Genomic DNA, 11,522 nt, shown 5'->3' on the forward strand with positions numbered 1-11,522 from the left:
AGCTCAGATACACTGGTTTAGCAGCGTCATATCACATACGATAGGCCTAGATACATCAGTTCAGCTAACAATATAACACATAATGGGGGCTAGTTATCAAAGATCGTCAGAGACAAACTGGGAACTTAAAGTGGCCCTGGAAAAAAAAACTAAAATTGTCCCCATGTTTTAGGGGTGTGCAAATTGACAAAAGGCAGGGCAACACAAATAGGCAGAGCCAGCAATACCATAGCGCAAAATACTGTCCCAGCAGGACCATATACAATAGAGCAGCGCAATATACTGCCCCAATAGCTGTTCTTCTGTTGTGGCCATCATTAGATGCCATTTACTGTCCTCCTCCAGTTGTCTCGGATTCAGATACGGAGCAGGGGGCTTAGGAGGTGAGATGAGGGCCAGAGCAGTTCAATTCAGAGCGCATGTGCGGTTGCTGGTGGGGTACGTGAGTTTCTGATTCTCACAGAGTTAATTATCGCTGAGAGCTCATTATGTACCTGGCTAGCGTAAGGAGGAGAGCTTGGGTGGCCCCATGGGCATCAGCCCACCGGGAAATTTCCTTGTAAGGTCTAAGGCCAATCCGCCCCTGAAGACCAGAGTATGTGCCTCATCATAAATTTGGTGCCCCTCCCACCAGTCCATACGCCTAGATTGAAATATATTTTAGCCCCTGGCTTTAGTAGATTTGAGTCATCATTTACGCCTAATTTAAAGGGTTTTTACCATCACATAAACTGGGGGCATATTGCTAAGATATGCCCCCATTGTCTGATAGGTGCCGGTCCCACCTCTGGGACCCGCACATACAACAAGAACGGAGCGGGGAAATGAGTGGAGGGTGCGCTGCGCATGCGCAGCTGCCCTCTATTCATTTCAATGGGGCCGCTCGGCTATTTCCGTCTGCCCCTTAGAAATGAATGGGAGCAGGGGCCACCCGGTGCGCTCCCATTTACTTGTATTGGAGCAGCGCTTGGTGGTGGACGGACCCCAGGAAACCCGGGGTCCTCCAGCCACAGCCCTCGCCGCTCCATTCTCGTTGTAGGTGCTGGTCCCAGAGGTGGGACCCGCACCTATCAGACAGTGGGGGGCATATCCTAGTGATATGCCCCCATTGTATGTGATGGAAAAACCCCTTTAAATATTAGCAGATTTGCTGGGGCTAATGGCCCCACCATTCCCCAGAATCAAGAGTGGCGTAACAATGTCTCCTGCACCAAAATTTAGGCACATGGGCTCTTAAAAAGTTGTATAATAGGTCCACGTGACGCAAAACCTTAATAAATGAGCCCCACTATGCTTACATAAAGTAGCTCTGTAGACATGTCCTCGTGGCTCAGTAGAAAGTGTCACACATGAAAGGTTTAGATACATCAGCAGCAGGAATGATATTACAGGACAGGGAATGAAGTTCCTCAGACAGTATCCTCCCAGTCACAGAGCCTCATTGTCCATGCCCATCCCCTCCCACTGGTTGCTGTGCCCTCCCACCACACTATATAAACTGGCTCCACTTCTGCCTTGGCAGCATAACTTCAGTGATCAAATTGTTTGTCGTGGAGACAAGTCCCAGCTTCTCCTCCTCAAATGGGCCCCGTTGCCTAGCGTCTAACCCCCAGAGCCAGGCTCCTGAGGACGTATACAGTCGGAATACAGGTACCCATGGATGGATGGGGTTAACGTGGCTGCATGCCTACAAGCCCTTGTGTCTTTGTTTTCTATGTCTGCTATGTCTACATACACAAATGTAATATTGTAGCATTTAGTGTTGTACCTATGTTTTGGGGGTCTGTAGAAACCCCTATGGCACTGCAATGCTGCCACTGTACAGCTCTGTGGTATAGGTTGTTGCCATATGCTCGAAACAATAACAACCCCTATTATTGTTTAGAGCTGTGAGATGCTTGGGTTAAGTTATACCTATGTCTATAGCTATAGAGATGGTTAGTTACTATCTAAGTTAGGGGGGCATGCAGGAAGTGAAGGGTTAATCCGGGTGATATATATATGATGTGTTAATAATCCCTGATTAGACAAGCATTCCAGTATCCGCAATGTACACGTCCACTTAATCTGCTACAATTCCATGGTAAAATTGTAGCAAAGAAATTAGACAATCGCTGCTATAGCAACCCCCAAAAAGCCCATGAAGCGTGGCCGGATAAGTACTACAATCACAAAGCCATGACCGTTATAGATACAGTTATTGTCACATTGTCTAATTATACCCCCGCCAATAAGCATTGTCGTTCTTAGATTGTCAGCTCTTGAGCAAAATGGAGCCCATGCAGCTCTGTTCCCTTAGACCGAGGGTTGAAGATGAGTTTCAGCAGCTGAGTCTTTGTTCTGTGGCTTGCATGCAGTTTGTTTTTCCCATTCTCATTGCAGAGAGCTGTTCCAATGGGGGAGGAGGAAGAAGCAGGATGAGGGAGGGGGAGGTGGTGGATGTGGTTTAGCCAGTTCAGACCAGTTTTCTGAAACTGTAGAGAGAGAGACTTAATCATCCCCTAACCCTTCCCCGTCTGGGTTGTCATCCAAACCTCTCCTCTCTTTTGCAGTTATATAAAATGTAGCAGAGCTGGGTTTTCATTGTTTGAGCAGCAGCGTGGTACAGACAATATAGCAGGTTGAACTGCAGTCCTATGTAAAACCAGAGTGTTCTCTTTTTGACTATATCTTTTTCTTTATTACATCCTAAAATCTATGGCATGTGCAAATACTATAGACTGCAATCTCTTTGGCCCAGGCTATGATGGTGCAGGTCTAGTACATATACAGTGAGGAACAGAAGTATTTGAACACCCTGCGATTATGCAATTTCTCCCACTTAGAAATCATGGAGGGATCTGAAATTCACATTGTAAGTGCATTCCCACTTTGAGAGACAGAGTTAAAAAAAAATAAAAAAAATCAGGAAATCACATTGTATAATTTTTTAAAGAATTTATTTGTCTTGCACTGCTGAACATAAGTATTTGAACACCTGAGAAACAGCAAAAATTCTGCCTCTCAAAGACCTGTCACTGTGCCTTTAAAAAGTCCATCTCTACTCCACTCATTAATCTAACTTGGTAGCACCTGTCTGAGCTCTTTAAAGACCCCTGTCCACCCCACAGTCAGTCAGACGCTAACTACTACCATGGGCAAGACCAAAGAGCTGTCAAAAGACACCAGAGACAAAATTGTGGACCTCTACGGGGCAACTGCAAGCAGCTTGGTGAAAATAGATCAACTGTTGGAGCAATTGTTAGAAAATGGAAGAGTCTAAAGACGACTGTCAGTCTCCCTTGGACTGGGGCTCCATGCAAGATCTCACCTCATGGGGTATCATTGATGATAAGAAAGGTGAGGAATCAGCCCAGAACTACAAGGGAGGAGCTGGTCAATGACATGAAGAGAGCTGGCACCACAGTTTCAAAGGTCACTGTCGGTAGAACACTACGCCGTCATGGTTTCAAATCATGCATTGCATGGAAGGTTCCCCTGCTCAAGTCGTCACATGTCCAGGCCCGTCTGAAGTTTGCCAATGACCATCTAGAGCAGGGCTGGCCAACCTGCGGCTCTCCAGCTGTTGTAAAACTACAATTCCCACCATGCCCTGTTGTAGGCTGTCTGGGCATGCTGGGAGTTGTAGTTTTGCAACAGCTGGAGAGCCGCAGGTTGGCCAGCCCTGATCTAGAGGATCCAGAGGAGGCATGGGAGAAGGTCATGTGGTCAGATGAGACCAAAGTAGATCTTTTTGGTCTAAACTTCACTCGTGGTGTTTGGAGGAAAAAGAAGCATGAGTTGCATCGCAAGAACACCATCCCTACTATGAAGCATGGGGGTGCTTTTCCGTGAAGGGGACAGGACGACTGCACTGTATTAAGGAGAGGATGAATGGGGGCATTTATTATGAGATTTTGAGCAACAACCTCCTTCCCTCAGTCAGAGCATTGAAGATGGGTCGTGGCTGGGTCTTCCAACATGACAACGACCCGAAGCACACAGCCAGGATAACCAAGGAGTGGCTCCGTAAGAAGCATATCAAGGTTCTGGAGTGGCCTAGCCAGTCTCCAGACCTAAATCCAATAGAACATCTTTGGAGGGAGCTGAAACTCTGTGTTGCTCAGCAACAGCCCGGAAACCTGACAGATGTAGAGGTGATCTGTGTGGAGGAGTTGGGCAAAATCCCTGTTGCAATGTGTGCAAACCTGGTCAAGAACTACAGGAAACGTTTGACCTCTGTAATTGCAAACAAAGGCTTCTGTACCAAATATTAACACTGATTTTTCTCAGGTGTTCAAATACTTATGTTCAGCAGTGCAAGACAAATACATTCTTTAAAAATCATACAATGTGATTCCCTGAATAATATATGAATTTTTTTTTATTTTATTTAAATTCTGTCTCTCAGAGGCCCCAAAGGTCCAGTAGAAAATGACCAATTTGGCTGCCTTTGGAACTAATTACTTGCCCACTAGAATCTACTTTTATTCAAAACCTTAGAATTTATTGATTATCTATTGGTTGGGTCCAGAGATCTCTTGATGGATTTGGGAGCATCGTTCATTTGTATTGAGGAAGATCATGGTTTTGTGACCACATCTCCACAAAGTAGGTTATGTCCCCCACTGATCACATGTATGCCCATTTTTATGCCAGGTCTTCATGTCTTGTCTAGGAGACCCATTAGTAGATTGCTGCAGTCAGTGAGGACTTGACCATCATCTGAACTTGACCTGCAGACAGCTAAACCGAAATATCCATCTTACATTCCTGAGGAGATGTGTCCTGTTGGTAGAAAACTGATCCTTGTAAACCTGTCCTCTTGAAGGAGTCTGCCTGGTCTTCCTGCCCTCTGAAATGCATTTAGGGTCTATTCTGGTCAATGTGACAATCATGTCACGTTTCTTTGCTGCATTAGCTGAAAAGTCATGGCTAAAACCGAGACTTGAGCACAATGTCATGACTAAGGGCTCATGCACATGACCGTGATTGGCCCGGGAAAAAAATGTGCCATGTGTCTGCCAGATCTCCTGGACTGACTGGGCATCTGTTGTACTGTACTCACATGATGATGTAATCTCCGTACAAGAAATCTCTAATCAGATATTAACTGACTGCATCAGAAAACACTGATACAGTGAGTTCAGGGGAGTGTGGTCAGCCTGGGAAATCCGGCAGATACATGGCCCGTTTTTTCCAAGCCAACCACATTTGCGCAAAACAGCCCTAAGGCTTTCTATGGCAGACATTTAAAGTTGTCACTCATTCACAAGCCATAAACTTCTCTTGCTTCATGGAATGAGACCTAAACAACTAAAACCTAAGGCCCATTTACACCATATTTCACTTATTCTACAGTTCATTGCACTTTTAGCTGTAGATCCTGCTATGGGCCTCACATCACAGTACTTAGGAGGGGAAATGGAGTGAAATCTGTACAAGTCAGCAGTCTCTTCCATGTAGGCACAAGCTATGTAATGAATGCACAGTAATTCTTGCAGCCTCCCTGGCTGCTTTATTTTTTTTCTCCACTCCCCCATCCCTTCCTTGACTGCATTTTCGCCTACTCCCATTGAGGTTTGTTGTAGCACAAACGCCTTCTTTTTGGGTTAAAGGGTTAATAATCGCTCACTTCACTGCCACATCTGTAGGTGTTCTTAATAAGCGCAGATGGGTCTGTGATTAAAAACAACAAGACCCCTTTCTCTTGGGAATATTGTGTGAATAGACAGAACCTTTTGCCAGTGTCTGACATTGGAATCACATGAGCGAACTTGGGTTTGTTAAAAAAAATAGCCCCTTTTTGGGTTAATGGGCGGGGGAGATTACGTATGAGATACAGAACATTGTTATAGCCTCCCTGAACGGCTTATCTCCATGTAACAAGGCCATGCTGCAAGTAGCATGTAAGGGTAGGTTCACACTTCTACAAAAAAAAGGATGATTTGAGGCAGATTTTCTTTCAGGCAAAGACATAAGGGGATCCAGCAAGAAGAAGTCCTTACTTTATTTCCTATTCACTTTTTTTTTTTATTTTTTTTTTTTTTAATCCACTTTGGTTTTGGCTGAAAAACCTGCAGGAAAATGTTCCTCAAAAACTCCATGTGAACCTATTTTAAGGATTAGAAGGCCTTGGTTTATTTTCATGGAACATTTCCTTAGGGCTTGTTCACACGACCGTATGTGTTTTTTTTTTTTTTTCAGTGTTTTGCGGGTCGTTTTTCAGTTTTTCTTTCAGTAGGTTTTCCGGTTCCATTCCATTTTTCCGTATAGCATATACAGTTATTACATAGAAAAAATGGGGCTGGACATAAAATTTACAATAGATGGTTCAGCAAAAAACAGAACGGATATGGAAGACATACGGAGTACATTCCGTATGTGTTCCGTTTTCTTTTGTGGACCCGTTGACTTAAATGGAGCAACGGAACGTGATTTGTGGGCAATAATGGGACATGTTCTATCTTTGAACGGAAATACGGAAACGAAATTATATATTTTTTTTTTTTGCAGAACCATTGAAATGAATGGTACCGTATACGGAACGCAAAAAACGTTCGCGTGAACAAGCCCTTAATTTTTTTATTTTATATATATTTTTACATTTTTGTAGCCATTGTATGTATAGCCCTTTAAACTCAACACCTGTTTTTTCATTATCTTCCAGGGTTTACATCATCTTAAGTCCAAGCAAGGTTTGAAACATGGCAGCGATTCCATCCAGTGGCTCACTTGTCGCAACACATGATTACTATCGTAGTGAGTATCACGTCATTTGTGGCAGATAAAGCTTTTTAATCGATCTAGAAGGTATTTGTGTTGGATGCACCAAAAAAGGCCTTTGTCTTATGAGTTTCAGTTTATACTCCAGTCACATCCAGAGATGCTGTTAGGCCTCATTCACCTGTCCATGGTACATCCGTGACGGCAAAACAGGGCATGCTTCCGAGGTGTCGCCACGGACCCGCAGCTTGTGGAAAACCATTGATGTGTGAATACCTACATTAAAGTCAATGGAGACCCCGGACAGCACATATCTGTGATTCACTGACGTATGAAAGAGGCTTTAGCGTGGACTTTTGGGTCAATTTCAAATTATTATTTTTATATATATTTTTTTTTTTATCCTAAAAAACCAGATCCGTCACTCATTGACTTTCAATGTATTTAGTGACAGATCAGTTTTTTTTCCATTTTGATGTCGCACAACCGCTTCCTAATGGTACAGATGCTTACTGATGTGTAAGCAAAACTGAACCTCTGCCAGATCTCAAAACCTGAAACCTAAATGTATATATGCAAGTAGCCTAAGAGTAATTGGTACATCAGTTTTAATGAAAATGGGGTCACCCCCCCCCCCCCCCTTAGTTCCTCCCATAGAAGCAGATGCATGCATGCATACATACTGCTGTCAAGGTCCAGTGACTTATTAACCAGTGTGGTGTGTAATCTCCAGAGGACCATCTGTCACCTTCCAGTGTGCTCCATGTTATTCTAGGTTACTAGCAGATAGTATTATTGTGAGGCTAATCTTTGGCTTGTTTTTACAGGACGCCTGGGATCCACCTCTAGTAACAGCTCATGTGGGAGTGTGGACTACTCTGGAGAGGTCATTCCTCACCACCCAGGTACGCTACCTTGACCTGCTTTATCACCTGCATGTTACACAAGTTTGTGTTGTGTAAACATACACTTGATAACTGGCTTTGGGTATTAGACTTATTATATAACTTATTTACATCTGCAAGACCTGAATTTGCTTGCTTTTGACAGCTTGCATGTCACCAAGGATGAATGTGTCTATCTTCTAGGAGTAGATAACCTTTAGATCTGCGCAGATTGTGCAGTTGAGCAGGGGTGGGGGGAGGGGGGATTGGCTGTCCTTGGGTTGGAGGCCAAGCCCACAATGGTCCAATGGTCCATTTCCACTTTGCTCAACCTTTAGGCTGGGTTCACACGGGCGTGTCCGGATGCGTCCCGATGTATTGCGGCAAACCCGTGCGAGTAGGAACGCAATTGCAGTCAGTTTTGACTGCGATTGCGTTCCGATGTTCAGTTTTTATCGCGCGGGTGCAATGTGTTTTGCACGCGCGTGATAAAAAACCGACTGTGGTACCCAGACCCGAACTTCTTCACAGAAGTTCGGGTTTAGGTTAGGTGTTGTGTAGATGTTATTTTCCCTTATAACATGGTTATAAGGGAAAATAATAGCATTCTGAAAACAGAATGCTTAGTAGGTGATCAATTGAGGGTTAAAAAAATAACACACCTTCTCCTCTTGATCGCGTAGTTCCCGGTCTCTTCTTTACTTCTTTAATGATGAACTACCGGCTAGGACCTGTGGTGACGTCAGATCACATGGTCCATCACCGTAGTGATTAGTGATGGACCATGTGATTGGAGCATGTGATCTGACGTCACCACAGGTCCTTTAGCCCACAGCTCATCATTAAAGAAGTAAAAGAGACCGGTAACTACGCGATCAAGAGGAGAAGGTGAGTTAATTATTATTTTTTTTTAACCCTCAATTGATCACCTACTAAGCATTCTGTTTTCAGAGTGCTATTATTTTCCCTTATAACCATGTTATAAGGGAAAATAATACAGTGAATAGACTGTCACCTAGCAACCATGCGTGAAAATCGCACCGCACTTGCTTGCGGATGCTTGCGATTTTCACGCAACCCCATTCACTTCTATGGGGCCTGCGTTGTGTGAAAAACGCACAATATAGAGCATGCTGCGATTTTCACGCAACGCACAAGTGATGCGTGAAAATCACTGCTCATCTGAACAGCCCCATTGAAATGAATGGGTCGGGATTCAGTGCGGGTGCAATACGTTCACCTACCGCATTGCACCCGCGCGGAAATCTCGCCCGTGTGAACGCAGCCTTAATCTTTTGTAGGTTTTCCACTGGACAACAATCAGAAGGGTGCAAATATAGTAGGTAGAGATAGAGTGAACAAGCTCCAGAGCCTCCTTTGCTGGGGTAGGAAGTGTTGACATGATCCATGCCCAGACAGGGCTCCATATAAAAAAAAAAAAATTATTTATTTTTTATATGGAGAGAGCCCCATAATTTGTGTTTAACCCTAGATTTAGCAAGCCTAGATTAAACACACACCTCTTCAGTGCCCAGAAAAACTTGCACAATCCAGTATGTTTGCTGATGGTGCCTACATTGCCAAATTCATCATGAACTTTGATCCTTATGTTCCTTATGGACCAAATGTTGGGTTGTCCAAAGGTCTTGTAGCCAAACTTTCATAAATGCTCATATTTATGATAACACATGTAATAAGCTGTTCTTGTTTGACAGGTCTTCCAAAGTCAGATCCTGGTCACTGGTGGGCCAGCTTCTTTTTTGGTAAACCATCTCATCCCGTTATGACCACTGTTTCGGAATCCCCGGAGAAGTGAGTATCTTGAAAAAACAACAACATTCATGTAAATAACCTATTGTATAATAATCTCGTTCATGTAGACTGATTTCAGTACATCTGCTATTACCGTAGGTTTCTGGTTGGCATGTGACATTTCTACCCGCATTATTTCTTTATGTAATAATGAAGTCGACAAAGTACCTTTTTAAGGCCACTTTCACGGGAGCGAGTTCAGCGCATTGAACTCACAGCGTGTCTGTGGAGCTCCCGTCCTGACCTCCCAGTACTGATGGGGTCGCATAGCATTATCTTGATTTATGATGATATGTAACCCTTACAATGCTGGAATGTATTGGATAACATTGACAGCATTATGTCGGTGTTCTACAATACATTCCAGAACTGTAAAGGGTCACATAGCATGATAGCATATTAATCTATGTAACCCCGTCAGTAACCCTAACCCATATCCTGTCCACTGTGTGGACGGTTGCAAAAAACAGCTAATCAATGGGGGTTCTGGGTTTTGGACCCCTACTGATCTTAAATTGATGACCTATATGTGGGATTACATCTTTTCGGATTGTACCTGGGCATGGGTTCTTCAGTGTTTGCCGTGTATTTTTTTTTTTTCTTCCTAAAGTCTTGTTGGGAATCTCACCACCTTGAAATAAGAATTAGGCCTACTACACACTAACGTGTGCGTCCCGTGGTCGCGCTGCAGCCCGCAAATTGCAGGCCACAATGCACGAACACCATCCATGGGGCAGACGCAGCGGATCGCAGACTCATTCACTTTAATGGGTCCGATCTGGCCGTTCCGCAAAAAGAGAACATGTCCTATCGTTTTGCGGAACAGATGTACGGGACGAAACCCCACGGAATTACTCCGTAGTGGTTCCGTGTTTCCGTTTCGCATCTCTGGATTTGCGGACCCATTGAAGTGAATGGGTCCGCATCTGTGATGCGGAATGCACACGGAACGGTACCCGTGTATTGCAGATCCGCAATACGGCAACGGGAAGCAGGAGGCCTTATAAGACTTTTTTTTTTTTTTTTTTTTTTACCAGTTTGACAGTCTTTGTCTTTTTGTAACCTACTCCTCTTGTCTTTACAGCTCAGGAAGCTTGCACATGACCAATGGCCTTTTCCCCTGCGGCCTGGCTCAGGAGCCAGTGAGGAAGAACAGTCTCAATGAGTCCAAGACTGACTCCAGCACCTAAGCCTAATCCCTCCATGCATTCCCCTCCTCACTGGAAAGACGCTGGGTGGCGGAGCCCAATACCCTCCCCATCCCCTACTCTTGACCCATAGGTTGCCCTTCCTATAGCTTTAGTCACCAATCCTACCTTTTTTTGTTGATTTGAAGAAAAATGCTGTTTTTACTACGTCAGTAACACTGAAACATTCTTAATTGTTTGTTTCCCTGCCTTACCATGTAATGTTTTTATTTCTACTTCTGTAATAAAGATGGGCAGCCTATAAAATAGTCTGGTCTGTTCAATTCTCTTAGGGCTCGTATTGCCGCCCGCAAACAGCGGGTCCACAATATACGGGCCCTGTCAGTTTTTGCATCGGATAACTGATGTAGACCCATTCACTTGAATGGGTCCGGAAGGCGCAGTGCGGAATGGAAGCACTAAGGGGTGCATCTGTGGAGTTTCTCTCCTTGCCTCTGGACTGCAAAAATTTGTGGACGGACCACGGACCCATTCCAGTTGAATGGGTCTGGATCTGTCTGTGGCAGCCGCACGAATGTTGCTGCTCTCAAGGGCAGCAAAAAAAAATGTCTAGGACACTTAAAGGGGTTATCTGATATCCAAAATACCCCTTAAAAGATCACCTTGGGTAAAACCGATGTCCTGCATTGTACTAAGTGAAAGGCCTGATGCTCTAGCAGATTACACAGTGAGGTAGGTTTACTACTGGAAACGAGACAGAACTGTAGATCAAACTGAATAAGAATTTGGGTATCGGGCCACGTTCCATGTTTACTAAAGAGACACTAATCCCTGGAAGAAAAATCCCAGAACACACTAAGGAAAGTTTGTCTTTAAATCTTTCTGCATGAACATTGGCAAACAGAAAGCAGTTTTTTTTTTTTTTGTCTAAGGCATATCTGGCATAAAGTAAATCTGGTGCATTTTTAGACCG

General features: G+C 44.1%; 1 protein-coding gene across 1 annotated transcript; it reads left to right on the plus strand.

Annotated features, from left to right (window-relative positions):
• The first annotated feature begins 1,491 nt into the window (after positions 1–1,491).
• PPDPF (pancreatic progenitor cell differentiation and proliferation factor) lies at positions 1,492–10,857 on the plus strand. Its single transcript, XM_040438636.1, has 5 exons — positions 1,492–1,650; positions 6,650–6,741; positions 7,533–7,610; positions 9,305–9,401; positions 10,486–10,857. The coding sequence occupies exons 2-5, from the start codon at positions 6,687–6,689 to the stop codon at positions 10,589–10,591; spliced, it is 336 nt and encodes a 111-aa protein (XP_040294570.1). The 5' UTR covers positions 1,492–1,650; positions 6,650–6,686; the 3' UTR covers positions 10,592–10,857.
• Positions 10,858–11,522: the final 665 nt, after the last annotated feature.

This window comes from Bufo bufo, chromosome 6 (genome assembly GCF_905171765.1).
Source record: "Bufo bufo chromosome 6, aBufBuf1.1, whole genome shotgun sequence".
In the NCBI taxonomy this organism is placed as follows: domain Eukaryota; kingdom Metazoa; phylum Chordata; class Amphibia; order Anura; family Bufonidae; genus Bufo; species Bufo bufo.